Below are 22,321 nucleotides of genomic sequence, written 5' to 3'. Positions count from 1 at the left end.
TCAAATGTTGAGCGGGCGAGGGGAACGACATGATCGTCCCGTTGTGTTGCAAGTAGTATTAATACTCCATCTTTTAATCTATAGTTTGTCTGTATCTTTACATTCCTAGTTCTTTATCTCTAGAAACTTCAAGTCTTATCCATATTTCCCCCAATCCACCATGAGCGTCGTTTCACCAACCCCTCTTCCGCTTTCACAGCCACAAGTCCTGATCAAAGATGCCTCCATTGTTCAAGTGAGAGCCACCGATGATATTGAGCAAAACACTTCCTTCACTGTTGAGCCAAAGCCTGTTCCTCGCGGAACACCTGCCTTTGAAGCTAGACGCGCTGCTCTTCTCAACACCATCAAAGCCAAAGTCCCTCTGGAGTACTACCTCCCTGCCGAGTTAATCGCCAGTCCTCCCCTTGACGTTTCCGGAATCCCTGCTTCTTGCGGCATCCTCACTGCAGACGAGGTTCGCATCACAGAAGACTATGATGCTGTTGGTCTACTGCAGGCACTCGCCAGCCGTCAATTTTCGGCTGTTCAAGTCGCCACTGCTTTTGCCAAGCGTGCTATCGTCGCACATCAACTCACCTGTTGTTTAACGCAATGGCTTATGGATGAAGCTATTGCTCAAGCGAGAGGTCTTGATGAGTACATGGCCAAGCACGGGAAACCCATCGGTCCTCTGCACGGACTGCCCATCAGCATTAAGGAACACATGGCCATAGCTGGGACACTGTCTTCTCAAGGCTGTCTGGCGAGCCTGAGGGAGGATACAACAGATAGTGACATGGTTGCGATTCTGAGAAGTCTTGGCGCTGTGTTCTATTGCAAGACCAATCAGCCGCAAACTATTATGCACCTTGAGACTGATTCCCTTTGGGGTCGTACTCTCAACCCTTTCAACATCAACCTCTCAGCTGGTGGTTCTACCGGCGGTGAAGCAGCCCTAATTGCAATGAAAGGTTCTGTCCTCGGTGTTGGTACTGATATCGGCGGTAGTATCCGTGGTCCTGCAGCTTTTTGCGGTATTTACGGATTCAAGCCAACGTCGTACACAATGCCAATGAGAGGTTTCGATGCAATGCCGTTTCCAGCTGAGTTGACTGTTCTGGCATCAGCTGGGCCTATGTGCCGGAGCTTGAGAGACATGGACCTGTTGATGCAGTGCGTATTGTCGTCCAAACCCCATCTAAAGGACCCGAGATTAGTGCCTATCCCCTGGAATGGTCTCAAGACTCCTATCAATGGTCCTTTGAAGATCGGCTTTGTCAACAACGATGGATTCATCGTTCCTCAACCTCCAGTCGTGAAGGCTCTGGCATGGGCTCGAGAGCAGCTCTGTGATCCAAGATACAGTGATCTTATTGAGCTCAAGGACTTCAAGGTGTTTGACTCGGCGGGCGCTTGGTCCAAGATTCAATGCATGTATTGGCCTGACGGTGGACAGCCATCGAGAGATGCCATTCAAGCTACAGGGGAGCCCATTCATCCTCTAAGTGACTGGATCTGGAAAGATGCAGAGCCACTTGGCATGAAGACAGCCGTTGACTTGAGTCTCATGCGTCGGGAGAGAGATGAATTTCGCTGGGCATTTGCAAAGAGCTGGGAAGACCAAGACGTGGATATACTGATTGGACCTGCATTCGTTGGACCCGCATCAGCTCATGATACAGCGTTCTTCTGGAACTATACATCGCTGTACAACCTTGTGGATTATCCTGGTGTTGTCATTCCTACACCTGTCAAGGTGGAGGGGAATGAGAAGTATGCTAGTGGGTACGAGCCGTTGAGTGAGGCTTGTGAACAGGTGAAGAAGCTATGGGAAGAGTCGGACTTTACTGGCGCGCCGATTGATCTTCAGATTGTTGCGAGGAAGTATCACGATAATGAGTTGTTTGGGGCGCTGGCGCTGTTGAAGGATGTATTGAAGCTGCAGTAGTTATTTGTACACAATTAAATTGCAAGTTATGAGCTACAACGAAGTTTTCAATCTTATCATTGAAGACACCAAGACCCAATTGTTTTCAAGGCCGACGATGCTTTGGAAGGAGACGTCATACCTCGGTCCAAGCACACGGTTAAAGTTGGAGCTAGTGGTGCATCTTGCTATAGCTATCGAATCATCTTCAGCGCTTTTAGTGCGCTTAGACCGCTGAAGATTAGCTTCCGAGTGTTTCTGTCGATCATTATGTCCTTGGAAGCGCGCATCATCGACTGAACGCGTTGCCATCAGTGAATTTAATAAATAGCAAGGCCTGCTACACCTTACTCAATCACTTGAATGTATTCGTGTGTGACAGAACACGACTGAACGAAATCGAAAGTATGGCAGCAGCACTCAACATTGTGCGTCAGAGCTTATTCGCCGGCAGCCCAAAATACACAGAAAATGATTTACCCGATCTCAAGGGCAAAGTACGTCGCCGTCCATCATCACCTCCATAACCCTCACTGATGTTTGCTTTCAAATTCCAGGTAATTGCCATCACAGGCTCAAATACCGGCGTCGGCAAAGAAATCGCCAAGATGGTCTACAGCAAGAACGCAAAAGTCTACATGTTCGCGCGAACAACAACGAAAAATGAAAAGGCTCGTGACGAGATCAAAGCTGCCTTTCCCGAATCACACGGGGAATTGATTTGTCTCCAAATAGACCTCGCCGACCTGGATAGTGTCGAAGCAGCTGCTGCAAAATTTATCAGCAGGGAAGATAAGCTTCACGTTCTGTTTAATAATGCAGGCGTTGGATTCCCCGAATACGGCTCCAAGACCAAGCAAGGCTACGAACTACAATTGGGAGTCAATTGTCTTGGCAGTTTTGCTCTGACCCAGAGGCTGACGCCTGTATTGGTTAATACTGCAAAGACATCTACACCAGGAACTGTTCGCGTGGTTTGGGCATCGTCAACAGCTGCATTTTGGACATCCACGAAGAAATACATAGAACGTGTCAAGAATATTAACAAGCAGAGCCTATTTCAGCAATATGCGATTAGCAAGCTCGGCAATTATTACCACGCGACGGAATATGCTGCCCGCCACAAAGGCGACGGTATCATCTCTGTCCCGCTCAACCCCGGCAATCTCGACTCAGAGCTCTGGCGCACGCAGGGGAAGTTTCTGACTTCGATCCTCCGAAGAACTGTTTTCTATCCGTCGCACTATGGTGGGTATGTCAATATCTTTGCGGGGTTCTCTCCCAAAGTTACGCTTGAGAGTTCGGGCAGATTCAGTAAGTGGTCGAGATGCTTTTTGAGGATTCGCTGACCTGATGGGCCTGTAGTTTCGCCGTGGGGAAGGTTGTGGCATGCACTCCCGGCCATGGTGAAAGGATCAAAGACGGAGGATAAAGGAGGAACGGGCCATGCGAAACGGTTCTGGGAATGGACGGAGGATCAGGTCTCACGAAATGTATCTGCTCCCAGTGCCAAGGCGTAGGTAGCGGCTGCGAATGAGGGCGAATAATGGTGCAGTTTCTTTATTTTTGGTAATGGCTATTGCTGGATCACTTGAGAGTAAAGATGCCTGAATTCAGTAAACATAATTTCAATCCATTGTTTAGTCTTGGGGTTTTCTGTCCCCTACGCAAAGGAATCTGTGCATTAGGCGAGCCTCAAGAGTCAATAAGATATCACAACTTCAAATAAGAGCACTTCAATACAATTGGTAAAGAATTTGCTTAGGTTAGGCTAGACTACCTAACTATTTTTATCCCTTGGGATTTACATCCTGACGTTTCTTCCCTCCTCTGTTCCGGCGGAACACTGGAGCTGAACGTTACTCTACCTAAATCCTCGACAACATTCATCGGTTAGCCCTCACCCCGCGTTCAAGTTCTCGCACCCAAGAGTCGCTGCAGGGCCTCCTTAATCGGACGAAGACTGTGATAAAAAAGCACCAAGAGAGCCCACTTGAAAAACAAGTTGATAAAGTGTCCAAAAAAGATATGGGGAGACTTCAATGCCTGCACAAACACAAACCCAGTGAAAAGGCCCAGCAAAAAGGGCACGTTGAAGGACATGGCTCTTCAATCCCGGTACCAGTGAAGGAGGTACTCACGCAGCTGAACGAAAGAGGTAGAAGAGGAGTGCGATGCCACCCAAGGGGATGATACAGTAGTCCACGGCGCTGAAGAAGAGGTGGAGAAGAAGTCGGATGTACTTGAGGAGGGTGATGCAGAAGGAAAGGAAAGAGAGGATGATGAATACCAAGATCAAGATGATGAAGAGGGGAAGGAATTCACGTTGGACGGTCTTCATGGCGGGTTAGTGTGAAGGTGAGTGTAGTTGACTAAAATTCTGTGCTAGATGATGCTAAAAGAAGTTCGTCTGTCGTGGTGGGCGTCTCATAGCCCTTTTATGTGATTCCCAGTTCGCTGACTTACCAGTGGCTATCTACTATTACATTTTGAGCTTTTGGGCACATATCAAGAACACTGAGTCCCACTGGCGTGAACAATCAGAAGTCCCAGATCTTTGCGCCGAATAGGCATGTAACTCGAGGACACAACTCGAACAGTATTCTTATTGTCTCTAACACTTGAAGGTAATGTTAGATCTGTATAGTCGAGCTTGGAGCATGTACGAGAACAAAAGCCTATGGGTATCTGATTTTGAGGTAATGCAAAGGAATGAAATACTGGGAACTGAAGAAACATGGAACAAAAGGTGTATGTTTACTCTTGGGTAAGTGGGTGTTTCTTGGTGGAAATATCTATCATTGATGGACGGGACAGTGGCAAGAAAGTTTTCAAGTGCCTGCGCACTGAAACAGCGTCTCCTCTGAAGACGCGCTGTTACCTCTACCAGTGGCTGTAATATAATAAACATCACGTTTGGAGATCGTGCGCAACGCATATGCTCCGCCTTGTTCGGTCTAGTCTGAGCTTTCACTGGCGTCACCTCTCCCGGCACTATCGACCCTAGTCAGCCTGGCAAAAAGGCCCTGATCTATCGAACATCCGGCTCAACGGCCCATCTCTGGATCACAAGATCGATATGTTGGTTCCCAGTAAAACAGGCAACAACCACTCGTTTCCATAATGGTACCTTGATTTTACGCCGCGAGACTATTCGGTTGTGATGGAAAAGTCTCGAAACTGCACCTTCAACATCCCGCCGCTCTGACTCTCATCACCCTTCGGCATACAAGCCGTAACGCCAATCCAAATATCATGTTCAGGAGCCACATCAACCACCCAAGTCAACTTCCTCACCGGCGTTCTCCTCCCATCCCTCCCCGTAACATATATCCAAAGCGATCCCTTCACCTTCTCCATCTGGAAAGTTGCACAGCTTTCCCCAACCTGACCAAACTCCAGTCCGAGTACGGTTTCGCAGTAGCGACAGAAGCAAAAAATTCACCGTCGACTTTCTCGATACCAGCTTTGATCCATGTCCGTGGTGATTCCTCGAGGCGCAGTTGGGAATCAGTTTGGGTGAGTGGGATGTTTTCGGGCATGAATAAGATGAGACCTCCTTGAGAGTAGTTTCCGGGGAAGTCGGAGGAGATTGTGACTTTGGCGCTTTTGAATGAGCTCAGAGGGAGGGGGGTTGCGTAGATGGGGCCGTTGAAGTCATCGCGGCCTCCAGCGCAAGAGGGAGTCCGCCAAATGTCGGGGCCAGGAAGAGCGATGACTTCAAAGGGCTCTAATTGTGGGTTTTCTGGAAGGGAGAGTTGATTGGACACGCCGGAGAATAAAGTGAATTTCATCTTTGCTTTGGTTTCAGGAGATTTTTAGAACACCGTTGAAGAATGCGATGTACAGCGAGAGTTGTGATCATGAGAGATCTGAAGCCCATGGTTTGTTATGATGCGGGGTTCGTTATCGATTAAACTACCCGATTAGGAAGTAACGATAAGAAAATCATGATGGTGTAGGGTAGCCGAAGAATCGCCAGACTCGTGAATCAAAAGGACAGAGCCCAGTCCAATTCAATTCAATAAAACTGTTTCCTTTCAAAAGCTCAATAGCATCACTGCCAACTTCTATAACGACTCCCGCTATCATTCGACTATCGCAGCTGAATCTCAAACAAGATGTGCCTGAACATCCTTGGTAAGAATCTCATACATCTCACGAGTATCCGACCCCGCCAACACGCACTGACATACCTTGACAGCACGGAGCATTGCGACTAGTATGTATAACTGCTCAGCCTCATCAAGCTCCTCATCTGTAAGAAAGTCCATCACATTATCAGCTAACCCTTGTATGTCCTGATGACCACCCTCTTTGGCCGAAAGGTCAATGTTCATGAAATCCACCTCAAAGTCAGCTTGCAGCAGCTGCACAAGTGCAGGTGCTCCCTTCAATAGGTCTGTGGGCCCGTTTGTGATTCGTTCTGTGCGACCGACATACGAGAGCCAAGCGTCGATTCGCATCAGTTCGATATTGAGGTCTTCACAGTACTGCTCTTGATCGTGTAGGTAGCTCGATACCTGCCATTCATATGAATACAGCAATTCGAGCGCTGGAACAGTGTACTGGAACGCTGGAACCTTTACACCCTTGTATGAACCTCTCGCAATAATACCACCGCGGGCATTACTCGCGTACGCCGGGTATGTTATCCCACCGTGTGTGATCCAGTCTCGAGTTGTGTGGAAGCGGCTGGGATTGCAGTAAACCAAGCTGACATTCTCTTCCAGAAACCCCAGTAACGCCTCTAGAATGACAGTGACGGCACCGACTAGCGATGTATCGATAGGGGCATCGGCCCTCCACGGTGTAGCCCAGAAGCCCTGGTAGATGTCCACTTGGCAGAACCAATACATGTCCATGCGGTTAAGGGAGACGACGTTGCCTCGCGATTTGTTTCGTCTGTCACGTTCAATCTCTCTCTCTTCTCGTCTGCATCGTCGTTCTGCTTCCCTTGCGTGAGCTTTATCTTCTTTCGTTTCCGGCGTTGCCTCTGAGGCTGGTCCTTCTCCCGAGTAGGTTAGTAGGAATTGGGATCTAGCATCACTAGTCCCTGACTCCTCGACGATAGCCTTGTCCTTTTGTATCTTTCGGCTGCGCTTGTTCCTCTTTTCTTGTCGCTTCTTCGCCGCTTGACCTCGGTCCAGTACCTGTGGATTCAGCGGTCTTCCAGACTCAGACGCTACTTCATCGCCGCTATCTGGTACATCTTCTACCGTGACTCTTCTCCGAGGTTGGCGTATATCTGGCTCACGATTACTCGTGTCTTGACGACTCTCCTGTGGCAGTGTATCCCAGTGTGATGTCTGTGTCAGAAGGAGACGAGTGACCGGCCTACCAAAAATGGCCGCGAAGCCCTCTCCACTGCTCGGAGGAGCGGCTACAAACAACTCGTCAGGCTCCAACGAAATGCTCCGAGATTGACTTTGACCTTCTTCTTTCAGGGTTGGTTCTTCTGCTATTTGCTTTCCTTTCACCAATGGCTCAGGAATAGGTATTTCTTCAACATCATCACTATGCCCTTTTCCTTTTGCACCGTGTTGAGGTAGGTTGCCGGATTCGATTGGATGAATTGCGGGCACCTTTTCTTCCACTGGATCTTGAACAGTAGGCCGGGCCTCTTGAGAGGTTAAATCATCTCCAGGGAGCTCCTGGTGCATATCTTGTTCCTTTGAGTGAAGTTCAGCGGCCGACGCAGATTGAGGCACTGGTGCCGCATACTCTCCATTGCCTTCCCCAGTCCCACCCTGGTCTTGAACCTTCTCCTTATTCCCATTGGCCTCTGTAGCAGCGGCTTGAGCGGGCACAGGCGGCTCTATGATGAACCAATTCCCGTCTTGGGGCCGGCGACTCACGGACACGGGTCCTGTCTTGCCTGGTTTCTTGCCTTTTGTCTTCTTTTTCCTTCGCTTTTTATGTTGATCCGCATCGACCGGCACAATCCCAGCCATGTTGAAAGCTCTTTTGTGTCCCTGATGCCTGTAGTGCTGGCCAGGCTCTTGATAACTAGTCCATCGGTCGTCAAGCCGTCGAGTCGTACGTCTCTTGAGCGAGCCAAAATAGACTTTCGCAACAGTACAGACATCCCATGTTCGAGAAAGCCAATGGGGATTTACAACACCTCTGTCGTCGTCACTCCATGGTGCTAGCAAGCGAGGAATGGGTGAGGTGATAGCTCTAGGAGTGAAATGGAGTATCGGTCCGAGAATCGGATGGTTGGAGCTAGTAATTGTGCCGATAGCGCCTTGCATCGAAATGGACTTGTCTCTGAATGAACAGTCTGTGATTTTCATACCCGCTGTCAATCCCATGACGGCAATGTCCCTCATGGAAACTTGCATCGGTGCCGTTACGAGATCAGAGGGACATCGGTCGGCGTCGTAAGTGACAGAGCGGTATCTCACTGACCCTCCACACGAACTGTTGATGGCTTTGCAAAATGAAACCCAGGAGGCCTCGCCCACGGATGCGTCATTGGATATAGAGGCTGGCCGTTCCTTTTCTGGCAGCGATCGGACCCTCGCAAATTTGCGGCGTAACCAGATCCTCAATAAGTTCCAATAAGAGTAGTCGGGGGGAGTCGGGGGACCCCAGGAGTCGCTGCTCGTCCGCGAGATGCCTGAGCCCTTCCTGTTAAACTTGCGGCGCAGCCAAAGTCTCAGAGAACCCCAGTAAGTGAAACGGGAGCGATCTGAGGAACTCCAAGCTTCGCTGCTCATCTGAGACCTTCTACCCGCCGTACCTGTCCTGTGGACATGTACTCTATAATCCGACATAATTTCGACCGACGAGCTTGAAGCCGAGTAGTCAATCAACGAATCTGGTTGGAGATCGGGCAGCATATCTGACCCGATAGCATAAGACTTGATATGTGGGCTTTCCTTAGGCCACAGATCGGCCTCGAGATTGATCAGGGGAATAGAGTACAGTACTCGGAAGCGAAATTGAGAGAACTGCCAAACGCGGTAGCCCTGACCTGGCAAAGGACCAAACACGACGCTATCGCAAAGACGGATGAGTTGGCCGGTGATCAAGTACTGCTGCAGTGCTTGAGCAGCAGCGACTAGAAGTGCAAAAAGTGCGACGATTAAAGCCGCTACAGCGGAAATCGCACTTGCATCCCAGTTACCAGCCATAGCTGAGACTGTCGGGCGAAAGGTTATGATAGTAAGGCCAAGACTCGGGTAACGATGGGTTTCGGACTGCAGAGCATGTAATATTTGCTAGGCGACTATATCTGGAAAAAGCGGTATTGGGGTCTCAACTCTGTGGGATGTGAAGAAGAGAGCGGTGCGTGTTGAAAATGATTACCCCTCGTTTTTATCTCTCGCAGGTGATAATGCAGGTTGCCTAATGCGAGTCTACATTGGCTGGGGCTTGTGTTAAAAAGTACAAATGGACGTGGCCTTGTGCTTACTTCAAGCTGCCTTGCGCAACGCCTTGCGAAAATGCGGGCTGATGTTCTACATCTCTTGGGCGAGCTGAAGATAAGATATGCTTCTGACAGGGGTCCATTACTGGCCGACATTTATTTAAGTGGCGATCGCTCGCTCGATCGACATCTATCGACGCATTTATTAGCTACGACGTCATACGTCTCTCGGTATATAAAATGTAACAATTATTATTTCAGCTTCTCGGGCTATTGATGCTAGTACTATTGCTCGCTTTGCATGGCCTGCGGTAGGGCACGTCATTGAACCGCGAGTGCCATGCTTCTACGAAGAATCACCATTTATAGAATGGCTTATCCTGACCTTTATTCCCATGGAGTATTTGCTTTCCTTCATGGTCCTTTTCTAGAATGGAAATTGACTATGAAACAAAAGGAAGATGGTTACCAATTACTTGCCTGTCAGCAACATTATAAAGAATGGGGTTTCACAGCTTGTAAGTAATAGAGCTGTAGTGCTGAGATCAGATGCCGAATCGTTGCAGCATTCTACCACGAAATAACGTAGGTCTTGAATATACGGTTACTTCGTTGGTACGCCATTTGACCTCGCCTACGACCTTAAAACTCTTAGTGGCCACAAACCTGTTTTATTATTAGCCCCCACTTGCATGTCACCATCAATAGAGTTTTCAATTGCCGAACATCCAACCTTATGCAACTTCCATGCCGAAACAGCCTAGCATCGGACTTAAGAGAAATATACGGGACAACCCACGATTCCGAGCCCGCCCTCGCTACATATATTAGAACGCGCTTGCGACCATTTTGCTCGGTCCTCATTCTGTCCCAGACAAACGACAAAATGGTATCTGTCAAATTTTCTCCAGACACTGATATCCCCAGCCAGAAGGGGAAAGTCATCCTCATCACTGGCGGGAACTCGGGACTTGGTCTTGAGACCGCTCGGGCGCTTCTGAAGCATGAACCTTCCAGGGTCTTCCTCGCGTGTCGCAGCAAAGCAAAGTTCGAGCAAGCTGTTAATGACCTGCGACAAGGAGGCTCCAACACCGAGGCCATATCTTTTCTCGCTCTTGATCTCGCTTCCCTATCGAGCATCAAGTCCGGCGCCGCAGAATTCCAAGCTTCTTCCTCCCGACTCGATGTACTCATAAACAATGCCGGCATCATGATGACGCCAGAGGGTCTCACCGAGGAAGGCTACGAGATCCAGATTGGCACGAATCATATGGGCCATGCATTCCTCACCCATCTCCTCCTCCCTACACTCGAAGAAACTGCCAAGACCAATCCCGACGTTAGGATCGTCTTCCTCTCTTCCGCGGCAGAGGCCATGTCTCCAAAGAACCCATACCAGTTCGATCAATTCAAGACCACAATGTCCAACTTCTCTACGACATCGCGCTATGGGATATCGAAGCTTGCAAACGTCCACTACGCCGCAGCCCTTGCCGGGCGATACCCCAATATCAAAGTCATCAGCGTCCACCCAGGGATCGTACAGACAAACCTCGCAGCACCGCTCATCGGCGGCAGTCTCATCCTGGGAACGATCGCCCGGGTCTTCTTGAGCTTGATCGCTACTGATGCTGCCAAGGGTGCATTCAATCAGCTATGGGCAGCGACTGATCCCAAGGCTGAAAGTGGCGTTTTCTACTATCCTGTTGGTGTGGCGGGCAAGGGAAGCAAGCTGAGTCAGGATAAGGACGCCCGTGAAAAACTTTGGGAATGGACGCAGCAAGAGATCAAGCAGCACCTCGGCTGAGGCAGGTACGTAATGAAGGGAGTTTTGTCAGAGTAGTAGCCTTTTCACTCTTAATATTAATCGCTTGTGATATTGCGTGTCACAAAAGGTACAGCTTTGCCACTTACAGTGAATAGTTTGTGAACAATCTTTAGTTTGTGATTGTTACATACGTGATGCCATGTGTCAGTGAGTCACAGAGGCTTCAGGTCTATATAAGTCCTGATCGCCGCGCGAATACCTCAAATACTTTTCTACTCCTCCTCTAAACATACTGCTCATTTGGACTCCTCAAAGATATACATATTATTTCTAGCGCGGCTCCTACCAAAATGCCCTCTCAACCAAACCCAATGCCTCCGCCCCCTAAGCCAAAGCCTCGCCCAGGGCCCAAGCTGTAAGAACAATGGAAGTTCCTCTGAATTGCTAGCCAAGACGAGCTTTACATCATGATCTGCGTATGGAGAAACGACGCGGGCTTCTGACCTTTACTACATTGATGGGTTTCTCATATAGCAGACTACTAGCTTAGGCAATATAACCTAGATTTCTCTTCGGGGTTCAGACCTTGTGAGAGTATCTTCCCCAAAACCTCACTGTAGTAGGGGTTACTTCCACACCTATGGCATATCAGCCTAATGCGGGGCCAAAGTGATGACGAGGAGATGCGTCCACCAGAACCTCCCCGTATGAGCATCATAGCTCGGATGAATCCACAGTACTTGCACTCATCATACCGCCGCATCGAACAAGCGACAGGTCTTGGAACTAATGTGGTTGTTTAGCTCCAGTCAGGAGCCCCTAACTAGCAGCACCACTAGAATGGGACCCATGACTTGGAAAATTGACGCTCCCAGCTTTCGAGCTACTGATCCTTTGCCAAATGAGCATGAATAGACTGTGGCATGGCACCCTATCGGGGCAGCATACTGAACAGCGAGGTGACCTAGACCGCCGAGGCCAAGAATACACAGTCGGTGATACCACTGGACTTGAGTGCTGTGTAGAGTGGAACACATAATTGCCCCAGCGTACATCATAGGAGTTGCCTCTCAAGATGGGACTGCACCTTCCTGCCCTCTTCCGCTTGCGGCTCCACCGCATATAATAATCGATGACATGACTGAGGTGACTGGTGATATGAATTGGTGTTTTTGAGGTTTGCAACAGACTTCAGCAGGTCTAGTCTATGTTTATTTATGATAACGAAAACAATTTAGTTGCCGCTACCTGTATACTATCGACCTACCGTACCAATCTTCTTATGCTCATGAAGTATCAAAATTCTCCTACATCTCTGCTCGGCTTTATCAGGAAGTCCGCATTATACCCGATAACGCAGGCTCCCACGGTACACACATCTCTCAGAATTCACAGCCCATGCATCTCATCATACTCTTCCTTCATCCGTGGAACAAGAATCTTAACCTTTGACGCTGGCTCCCAGCTGTGATCATTCTCATCATATCCAACCCACTGAATCTTATAACAATTCTTCCTGGCACGCTTCCCGCTATGATTAATCATGCTGCCATGGTCGAGAATCGCAAAGACGTGGTATAAATCGAACTTGGTTGCCCCTGTGCGGCCCCCTTCCTTTGCATTCCAGTAAGTATAGACCAGCCCTGGCTGTAAGCGCTGGAGCGCATATTCAGGCTCCCATGACTCCTGGCCGTCGTTCCATTCTACAGTGAACCATACGGTGTGGATGCGTCGAGCAAGAATATGGGAGGTGATCCGGGTGGCCTTCAGAAAATAGAGTTCTTCACCGATCGATGACAACCTAAAGTATGTTAACATTTCTTTGGAAGGTAGTTGCTCGTCAAAGCCTTCGCAGTCCTTCGAATTTGACAACGTACTTGTCCTTGTCGTTGACTGTAAATCCAAGATCATCTTGCCCTCAACGTCTTCACTCCAACTGTGAGATCCTGGAGTCGCACTAGACTTTGTGGTCGTTCGGTAGAAACTCATCTTGAAATGATGCGTCTCGTGATGATCGGAGGGCGGTTGACGTAGATGCGACGATGGGTTCTTGTTGTGGGGAGACCAGGTCAGTGGTATCGCTGATAAAACAAAATTGATAGCTGAGCCGAGACAACTAACAACCAACGTCTTTTATAAGGGACGGCAGTTTATTCTTCTGGCTGTAAATGTTCTTGGCATCTCATGTTCATTATATGTTCGGGTTTAGTAAGCTGTTCTTCTTTGGTCTCTCCCGTGGCTTCACATTGCCCGTTCAGAAGCCGTTAACAGTGCCTAGATGTGTTCTTCGAATGCCGCTAGGTGATGATGATTTAGTGTTGGAGCTGATTGGCTGTTGTTTCCAGATGTTGAACCTCCTCTTCTACGCACTCTACATACTTTCCACTCTTTGCTAGATTTCTGGGTCCTTTCCAAGAATGCATCTATGTAGAATATTCTTCAGTCCCTTCCGGCATCAGTACCGGCATCAATGTTAATCATCTTATGAAAAGAAATCCTCGAATGTTGATCACGCTTGGTCTCATCGTATGCGCTTCACTTCATGTCGTGTCTTGACGATTCGCAGCCCAGTCTGTCGCGTTAAGTTATGCGTGGTGATTATAGGCTCTCAATCATAAAGAAGCCGTTTAGATCAGGCACACATCAGAGAGTGACACCTCATCCAGGGTGTGATTAGGAACAAGTGATCCTCCACAAAATCTCCTATGTGTCCATAGCAGGCTCCATCACAGCCTCGGAGTTTGGACTATATATAAAGCAGACCTCTTTCGCCTTTTCAATTGTCTCGAACATCCTTTACAATATAAGGCCCACGTCTAGAGAGAAACAACATCTACATCCCCCAATACAGTATCCTCGAACCCCATCGCTCACGATGTGCACTGTAATTTACTATGAGAAGCTATGCTACTGCGGCAAGGACATGGGAAGCTTCCACGAATGGGATCCTTGCGCAGAAGGTATTCTCTTTAACGACTGGAGACACTGCACTGTCGGTATTCATAGCGGTCGTTGTTTCGTTCCAATGGAATGTGTTCGTTGCAGAAGTAGGAGAGAGGAAATGGCTCGAAGGGTCCGGGAGGCAAGAGAATAAGGCAGGTTCATGTAGTGACAAGGTCTTGGGCCCGGTCTTTGTAGTAACTCACGTTGCGCTCATCCTCTTCAGGCATATTCCCTGAGATGAGATACAAAGAGCTTGGTTGTGAAGCCCTGGCCTTACATGTACTTGACAGACAACCACGAAACCTCTTCCAGCCTGGGTAAACAACGGTAATCTGTTCCGCTCCTTTTGTCGAGTGCCTTTTCCGTAGATGCTTAATAATAGTAGTTAATACACAAAGATCTAAAATCTTGTAATTGAACTGGTCCCCGTTCACGTCTTTATGCAATGAAGGACAATTAGCCATGGTCCACAGTGCGCAGTGATATCATTCATTGAACTATCAGCAGAGAAACACTAGCTTGGCCTTGCAAGCAGAACAGTGACAAATACTTTAGAGACTGTCATTAGCCGCACTTTGCATTCCGTTTGTGGACAGCGGAAGACTCTAGCGGACCATTTCCCGCAAGCTTGTTTAAACCATCTGCGCCAAGCTTGTCTTTTGCTTTCCCTTTTGGGCCCTTTTACAAATAGATTTAAGTTTCTGATAGTTCACTAATGTCCCGAAATATGATTTTAAAGAAAGCATTGGTCGGTTAAATGCCGACTTGGGGGACCTCATTTGCCGCTGGCTGCCCGTGCTTGTGGCGGCTATTATGGTATGACGCCACTTGGAATGCAATTCTGATGCCGATGAACAACAGCGGTGATGGAAAAGTGTCGTGAAAGCGAAAGACCAAGATCTACCGTAGTCCACAGTGAAGATTGAAACCACGACAGGCCATTGCTCACGTCAGTCATTGTCAGCAAGTCCGGCAACACGGCAATGATAACAAGTCACAACAATTCGGCGAACTTGGCGCCACTGACTCGGACGCATAATTTCACCCCGTACCGCTCTGACAATAAGCGTTGCTAAGTGGATCGCGGATCTTTAGTGGCCGCATAGCTTGGGACGAGCGACAGAAAGATGTTGCCTAGAAGAGCAGTGAGAACATTCTGTCTAGCATTCGAGGGTCCATAACTGCCGAGACGCGTTTACCCAAATTGGCGATTCATGTATTGCCGCGAATCAGTCACCAGTCCTTGCTTGCGCTATTTCGTCGATCCTCCATAGAAGCTGGAAGAAAACACTTATCATCTCAATACACAATATGCCAGCTTAACAGTTAGTCTGTTTCTGTCCTCCCCTTCGGGTCCCCCTCGGGCCTCCTTTGTACATGACTCCGCTCCAAATCTACTGGAGACAAGTCCTCAAACTCTGTGGAGTCAGCTAAGGATTTGTATCGGCAATCTCTCGAGCCAGACTAAACTTGCCACGTGAGATTAGTGGGAGATCAATAATCAAAAGACTGCTCAAATTCCCTCGTATTTCCTCCCCTGTCGATATCACAGCTTGTCTCTCTCATCCCACCATGCTGCATATCAACTGAAGCATGCATCTGCTGCTGTTGCTGGTGACGTGGGCGTGTCTCGTATGCCAAGTGTTCTGCGATGATGTCTCGGACTTTCTAACAAAGATACCAGACTGCGCTGTATGTTTATTTGCTCATCCCAACCGCAAAATGCTGATTTCTGCTAGGGGAGCTGTCTTGTCGAGCTTGTATCAACGTCGACTTGTGGCATTGACGTCCAGTGTCTTTGCGCCGACCCGAAACTCAAGACGCAGGTTTTGAGCTGTGTTCAGAAGAAATGCCTCCCGCGGGACGCATTAGGTGCGTATGGCGGATTTGGTGTTGGGTAAATGCTAACGATTGTAGCGACGCTGAATGTTACCTCAGTTGCTTGTGATTTTCCGGTACGAGACAGACACGCGCAATTCGATATTTTGGCTATTACGTTGATCGCGATCACGGCGATTGTAGTTGGCCTTCGGCTTTGGCACAAGCTGCAATACGACAGGAAGCTCAGGCTGGATGATTATATTGTCGTAGCAGTCTTTGTGAGTCTTTGTCAATGTCAAAAGAGCGCCCTGCTAATTGCGATAGCTACTCGATTTGGGGAACACTATTGTTTGTGTTCATGGTCGTAAGTCTTCCTCGCACTTGGTGGAAGCGAAGCAGCACTGACAGCAAATAGTTTCTGGCAATGGTCTCGGGAGAGATTCATGGCTATTTAGCCCAGAAACGATCAACAGCTATCTCTGTGTATGCCGCTCATCTCCTTTCAAAAACATTTCTAACAGTTCCAGTACCTCTACATTGGCCAAACCCTCTACGCCTCCGACGTCTTCCTGACCAAAATCTGTGTCGCTCTCTTCTACCTCCGAATCTTCCCCGTCGTAACCGTCCAACGTATTATATGGGGTACCATCGCATTTTCAGCTCTTGGCATGGTCATCTTTGACATCCTGGCCATTGCACAATGTCGGCCGATTAGCTTCTACTGGACAGGGTGGGATAAGTTACATGAGGGACACTGTCTGGGGGTTCAGCCATTGGCCTGGGCCATCGCAGCAGTCGGTATCATTCTGGACGTTTGGATGTTGGCCATTCCAATTTGGCAGCTGGTCCAGTTGCAAATGAAGTGGCAGAGGAAGCTCGCTGTAGCTATCATGTTCACAGTCGGTACTTTGTAGGTTATGTTCTCTCATTGTTGCTCCAACGACTAACGTTCGTAGCGTCACGATTGTCAGTATTCTACGACTGCGGTACTTGGTTGCTTTCGGGAACTCTCAGAACCCAACATGTAAGTTTATCAACCAATTTCCCCTCAGGCACATCTAACATACCGCAGGGGACAGTTTCGAGACCTGTTACTGGTCAGTCATTGAGATCAATGTTGGTCTATGGTGTGTCTGTCTTCCCGATCTTCGAATGCTTATCCTCAAGGCATTCCCAAGACTGGGAAGTTCAATCGACTCAGGCCCCAGGAATCCTCACCAAGGGTCATCGGCACCCAGGCAGCAGGGCAGAACTCCGGGTTCCTCGCGTCATACCGAGAGTACCATTTACAAGGGAACGCCAATTCAGGCGCAACAGGAAGCTTCGTCGAGCACGGCTGAGCTGGTGGAGATGACAACCTTTATGAATGATAGTAGGAGTGTAGTTTAAATCACAAGAAAAGAGATGTCATTTGTCATTTTGGCTACTGATTTGTGAAGGGCCAATTCACTCCATCATTCTCGCTAATCACTTCTGAGCTTCTTTGCCATGGTCTCATAGCAATCCGCTCGATACTCTCACAAGCTACAAGTGGCATCATCGTGGAGAACACCGCCGCCGATGGCAAACAGACAGCATGAGCAAGGATCTCTATTTTTGCTACGATCGCAATCGCTCTATCAGCCATTCATTTCTTGATTATGCTTTATTGCCACATTCTTTCGCAAAATTGAACAAAGGCACAACAAATGAACCCAGAAATATTCACGGTAATAGGCATACATTGAAAACGAGTTTTATAGGTAGTTGCACAGGTGATTGCAGTCTTGAACGATGGAGGCGCTTAAATCAAATGTTTGCGAATAACTGAAGAATAAGACTGCCTGTTTTTATAAACAGCGTTCTTTACAACTCCAGCGGCCGCGTAGACATTACCTGTATAATATTTCATTTTTGTTCCAGGTCTGTTCGGTGATTCACATCCGTTATTTCTTAAACTTGTCAACTGTCCACCCAGTGTGTTCAGTCGTAAAAAGATCCCAGTGAGTACCATGTTGAATAATAATCCGAACTAGTTTTCCAGATATAACTATAAAATACGTCAAAACCCACTGTCATACAGCAGTCCATCTTCACCAAACCTCCATCTTCACCAAACCTCCATTACCAACATCACGGGTAAGCCCACTCCAAAGATCAGTCTCTGAATCTCTCCCGCTACCTAACTTGCCGAACTTTGAAATATGGATCAACTTCAGTCTGCCAAGTCCGCCTTGCAACAGACACTAGCCGAGATCGAAGCAGCCATTGCGTCTCTGTCAACTGCGCCTGCGGATGATCGCATGCTTCAAAAAAGGAGCGAACATCTAGCAAGCTCGGAGTCTTCTGACGAAATTAGTGACGATCAATCACAGCCACGGCCGTCCAAGGCATCAGTACAAGATGATGGGGGAAAAGATTGGACCGAATATGGACTCGACGCAAGATTTCAACAGGATAAATGGGTTCGCCCTAAGCCACCGGGCAGATCTTGCTTTTCTAGTGAGCTTATCCAATGGGCCGCAGTGGCGGAACTAGACGATGAGGGAGTAGAATACCCAATACTCACCCTTCGACACCACAATGCTTCCAAATGTATTGCCGGCGAACCCTGCGGAACTGGCCACTGGGAGCTCATCCATGATCGTGTTGCTACGGAAGTTGAGGGATGCCTAGATCTGCAGCTGCTATGCATGCGTACCGAGCATGTTGAAAGGCAAATGACTAGCTGTCCTTCTGAAAACTTCTATGACTATAAGGATTCAATCACTAATCTGCCGTGTAAACTATTCAACGAGCTCTTACCAGACTTCAGCAGTGTCACAAGAGCAGGCTACGAAGTCATAATCTTTCGACTTGTTGAACGCTTCAAAGATGAGGACATCAAGCCTTGGGTAGGTGAGGGAGTGTGGTTGGACAGCCATGGACGCGTGCTTCGAGATATGGATGACCCTGATTGGGCCTGAGGTAGGGCCAATACGGTCGTCGATTAGTTATCGTGTCACGAAAAGGAAGGGACCAGAGCAAAGGCAGGGCTCGCGGGTCTTTTTGGTACAAAGGGTGGGCAGGCAATCGTACTAGACGCACACGAACTTAGTTGGGGATATAGATATGGTGAAACAAAAAATTAAAAACGATTCGTCCGATGCAAATGTAAAATGTAATAGTCGAACCTGTGTGTTTGCTATCAATGTGCATTATAACTTGAGTTTATAGATCTCCTTAGAATTTAATGCTGCCGGGTTATGATCTGTGGAATAAATGTCCTTCTTTCTTTCTGTTGAAGAAATCCAGGGAATTCCAATAGTAGGAGCTCTTCTGGCCACTGTTTCAGAGTACTACTAGCCTTCTTTCCCAAGGTAATCTAAAGCACAAGATTGTAGACTAAATGACAGATGTTCAAAGACAAAGTCGTGATTCATTTCAAGTATGTATCTACAGCTAAAACCGATAAAGTCTATCTCCTTGCTTACTGAATGGCAGCGCGACAAGCAGCCAACTGGGTTTCGCACTGTCCAACGCCTCCCGAAAGCTGACCAGAGTTGGCAGCGTCCGCACAAGCATTGTGCTGAATATCACAAGATCGGCCGAGAGCAACACTCTCACCGTTGAAGGTGTTTCCGTTGACGGAGAAAGGCTTCTCGGCAGCTGAAGAGATGACCGGGGGTGGCGCTCCACCAAGTGTACCAGTGAAGGTCTGGACGTTGACACCCTGGGCATTGTTGGCGGCACCAGTGGCCTTGGTACTAGCGCCAGATGTGCGGCTAGGAAGAGGAGTCAGAGTTGCGCTGGCTGCGGTCTTTGACTTGGCTTTGCATCCCTTTCCAGCACCAGCACCAGCACCAGCACCAGCGGTGTTCTCAGCAGCTTTACCGGTGTTGGTAGCAGCCGGTGCTTCAGCGGTAGCAGTGGCTTTGACAGCGTCGGTAGCGGATGGAGCACCAGAAGCGGCTCCGTTGACGATAGTAGCAAGATCAGCGACCTCGGTGCCAGAGGCGACGGAGAATGAAGCCAGGTTAACCAGGTCGGTGGCGAAGATACCGCCTGTTCCGGTGAAGGTTGGTGTAACATCAGCTACGGCAGAAGAGATCTCATCCTCTGTCGCATCCATAACGAGGAGACCCTGCGAGAAGATGCAGCCTAGGTCGGGTTCTTCCTCATCACAGGAGTTGCCCTTTCCGGTGGTGTCGCTGGTCTAAACATTGTCAGCAGATTCACTACGTAGTCACACATGTGTACTTACATCTCCAGGCGCGAAAGTACCACTCAGCAGAGCCAAGTTGGGGTCAGCACCAATACCAGCCAGCTGCTTCGCCAGTTCAAGGGTAACAGCCTTGTTGATAGCACCGGCACCCGTAGAGGCTGCATCTTGATGCTGTGTAAGAGCACCAATCTCAGGATTGACGGCAGCTTCATCGCACAGCTTGCTAGCAACACCAACACCAGCAGTGTTGCGCTCAATAGCCTGGAAGAGCAGTGCACCAGCCATACCACGAAGATCGCCAATCGCCTTGGCGTTGGTAAAAGCTTGATCAGCAGTTTCCTGCTTCAGACAAGCGAGGTTGGTGACGCTTCCTGCACCCTCTTTTGCAGCGGCGTCACCCAGAAGGCCAAAAACAGGGTCCTGAATCTCCTTGGGGTTATTAAGCCTGAGCATCTCTCCAGTGATCGTCAAGACAAAGTCGTGAGAGTGTTCCTGGGGAACCTGTCGCTTCTTGATGGATCGAGAGACATGGCGACCCGGCGCAGGGCTGCGGAAGACAGGTGTCGCAGTGGCCAGACCGGCCGAAAGAGTGATGATGGCGGCAGAGAACTTCATCGTGATAGAGAGAGTAATAGGCAATTAGAAATAGCAAATTTGGTAATGAATGACTGTTCCTGCAGCCTGGTAAAGGAATGATAAGTAGAAAAGAAGACAAGAAGCTCACAGAGCGTGGAAACAATAAACAGAGATGAGATTGGATGAAAGCTGGATGAACAAGCACAGACTAAAGGGTATCATCGCGCCCTTTATACTTTGCAATCGTTTTAATGGCATTCTCAAAAGTCAATCTCGCCGTTTTTCCAAGCAGATCCTAATACGAAAATGTGCATACCATTCACCCCTTGGGCGCTTTTAGAAACAGGAAGCAGCTTGATCCGAGAATCCAAACCCGATCGAACAGATGAGACAGTCTAGCGGGCCGTATAACCGATGCAATTTTGGCTGGTGGTAATAGTTCGTGGTAATATTGCTGGTGTATAAGCGAATGGGATGTGAAACGGGTACTGTCGAGATCTGAGACGTGAATGTCAAACGATTGAGTTTGGCAATGTGTGACAGGGATGCAGGGGTTTGAGGTGCGTTACAGATGCGTCATCACGTCAGAACCAGTCTGATGGGTTTGGCCAAAAGTGGAAACACTTTCATCTCTAATTGAGTCTGGAACCGCGATGGAAACGCGTTTTATTTCAACTCATCAGAACCGTGTATGGAGTTGACGCGAACTTCGTGGACGAAGTGCCCCGCTTACTTAGCCCTGATTGGCTTGGATGGCGGCAGATAAGATAAGATAAGTAAGCTTTACGCTTATCTTATCTTATCCCACCTACTTGTCTGACTGTCTCTGGGAACTGTAACTCATTGGCCAGCCCTTACTTTGTTTTGTTTTTTTTTAATAAGAAAAGGAACACTGTAATTAATCTAGAAATAAAATAGAGTCATATTTAAAAAGGAACTAATAAAAGTCCTACAATTTATGTTATGTTTTATATTACTTGGCTCCAGATACTTAACTTACTACTTCTAGGGTAGTCCTCATACTGTGCGTTACGAACAAGACCAGCAATATAAACAAGTAGTCTCACAGGTAAGTAACTTAATTAGGGCTAAAAAACTTTAGCGATTATAGATTATTTAAAATCTAGTAGATAAGTATAGTGATAGCTACCTATTCATGAATACTAAATACCTCCGTAAACGGTCTAGTTAGTATAAGATGACGTTGGCGTCTCAAACCATGGCAAAGAGCTGTGGAATGACCATACAATTCATCATGGCATGCCGTCTTATTGAAGGACTTGTATTTTTCCGTCAGTCATTAATACTCCCAAAGTCAGATTACTTTTCTTCATAAAAAAACCTCAGAATGTGGCAAAGCCCAATGGACACGAGAAAAGAGAGAAGAGAGAAGAGAAAAGGGGTAAGACAGAGTCAAAAGCCTGCAGGGCATTGCTTCACTGAGATGAATGTTAATTGTTCTATAGAGTATATATATTCTAGCATTGTAATCTCAGTCAACCACTCTTTTTGCTAATTTTGACCTTCTATGCAGTGTCCTGTCCACATTGATGCTCGGTCTCTGTCAAATCAGATCATATTTATCCCTGTCACCCGGCACTTCAACATCACCCGGCAATGATCCGCAATCAATGCAACATCAACCAGCCGAGACACGTTCATGTCTACCCCGCAGGCTGTCAAAAATCGCGCTTTGACGAGAACCAACTAGTTTCCTACGCAGTCCTCATCGCCAAGTCATACACC

At 48.1% G+C, this 22,321-nt stretch overlaps 9 protein-coding genes across 9 annotated transcripts; 5 read left to right on the top strand and 4 right to left on the bottom strand.

The window, feature by feature from the left end:
• Positions 1 to 160: 160 nt before the first annotated feature.
• FSUBG_6019 (general amidase) lies at positions 161 to 1,930 on the top strand (the record flags this gene model as incomplete). The annotated part of the gene is made up of 1 exon (XM_036684176.1): positions 161 to 1,930. The coding sequence occupies one exon, from the start codon at positions 161 to 163 to the stop codon at positions 1,928 to 1,930; it is 1,770 nt and encodes a 589-aa protein (XP_036538382.1).
• Positions 1,931 to 2,316: 386 nt separating this feature from the next.
• Positions 2,317 to 3,429, top strand: FSUBG_6018 (Oxidoreductase short-chain dehydrogenase; the record flags this gene model as incomplete). The annotated part of the gene is made up of 3 exons (XM_036684175.1): positions 2,317 to 2,406; positions 2,467 to 3,223; positions 3,275 to 3,429. The coding sequence occupies 3 exons, from the start codon at positions 2,317 to 2,319 to the stop codon at positions 3,427 to 3,429; spliced, it is 1,002 nt and encodes a 333-aa protein (XP_036538381.1).
• Positions 3,430 to 5,256: 1,827 nt separating this feature from the next.
• On the bottom strand, positions 5,257 to 5,703 carry FSUBG_6017 (uncharacterized protein; the record flags this gene model as incomplete). Its single annotated transcript, XM_036684174.1, has 1 exon — positions 5,257 to 5,703. One exon carries the CDS (start codon positions 5,701 to 5,703, stop codon positions 5,257 to 5,259), a length of 447 nt encoding a protein of 148 aa, XP_036538380.1.
• Positions 5,704 to 6,021: 318 nt separating this feature from the next.
• Positions 6,022 to 9,048, bottom strand: FSUBG_6016 (uncharacterized protein; the record flags this gene model as incomplete). Its single annotated transcript, XM_036684173.1, has 1 exon — positions 6,022 to 9,048. The coding sequence occupies one exon, from the start codon at positions 9,046 to 9,048 to the stop codon at positions 6,022 to 6,024; it is 3,027 nt and encodes a 1,008-aa protein (XP_036538379.1).
• Positions 9,049 to 10,170: 1,122 nt separating this feature from the next.
• On the top strand, positions 10,171 to 11,091 carry FSUBG_6015 (alcohol dehydrogenase Bli-4; the record flags this gene model as incomplete). The annotated part of the gene is made up of 1 exon (XM_036684172.1): positions 10,171 to 11,091. The coding sequence occupies one exon, from the start codon at positions 10,171 to 10,173 to the stop codon at positions 11,089 to 11,091; it is 921 nt and encodes a 306-aa protein (XP_036538378.1).
• Positions 11,092 to 12,441: 1,350 nt separating this feature from the next.
• On the bottom strand, positions 12,442 to 13,041 carry FSUBG_6014 (uncharacterized protein; the record flags this gene model as incomplete). Its single annotated transcript, XM_036684171.1, has 1 exon — positions 12,442 to 13,041. The coding sequence occupies one exon, from the start codon at positions 13,039 to 13,041 to the stop codon at positions 12,442 to 12,444; it is 600 nt and encodes a 199-aa protein (XP_036538377.1).
• Positions 13,042 to 15,844: 2,803 nt separating this feature from the next.
• FSUBG_6013 (integral membrane protein PTH11) lies at positions 15,845 to 17,205 on the top strand (the record flags this gene model as incomplete). The annotated part of the gene is made up of 5 exons (XM_036684170.1): positions 15,845 to 15,867; positions 16,141 to 16,180; positions 16,338 to 16,726; positions 16,773 to 16,840; positions 16,889 to 17,205. 5 exons carry the CDS (start codon positions 15,845 to 15,847, stop codon positions 17,203 to 17,205), a joined length of 837 nt encoding a protein of 278 aa, XP_036538376.1.
• A 794-nt stretch (positions 17,206 to 17,999) lies between these two features.
• FSUBG_6012 (uncharacterized protein) lies at positions 18,000 to 18,761 on the top strand (the record flags this gene model as incomplete). Its single annotated transcript, XM_036684169.1, has 1 exon — positions 18,000 to 18,761. One exon carries the CDS (start codon positions 18,000 to 18,002, stop codon positions 18,759 to 18,761), a length of 762 nt encoding a protein of 253 aa, XP_036538375.1.
• A 503-nt stretch (positions 18,762 to 19,264) lies between these two features.
• Positions 19,265 to 20,614, bottom strand: FSUBG_6011 (uncharacterized protein; the record flags this gene model as incomplete). The annotated part of the gene is made up of 2 exons (XM_036684168.1): positions 19,265 to 19,990; positions 20,039 to 20,614. 2 exons carry the CDS (start codon positions 20,612 to 20,614, stop codon positions 19,265 to 19,267), a joined length of 1,302 nt encoding a protein of 433 aa, XP_036538374.1.
• Positions 20,615 to 22,321: the final 1,707 nt, after the last annotated feature.

Source organism: Fusarium subglutinans (genome assembly GCF_013396075.1).
Source record: "Fusarium subglutinans strain NRRL 66333 chromosome Unknown NRRL66333_c0000061, whole genome shotgun sequence".
Classification (NCBI taxonomy): Eukaryota; Fungi; Ascomycota; class Sordariomycetes; order Hypocreales; family Nectriaceae; genus Fusarium; species Fusarium subglutinans.
This window is presented reverse-complemented; position numbering and strand designations above follow the sequence as displayed.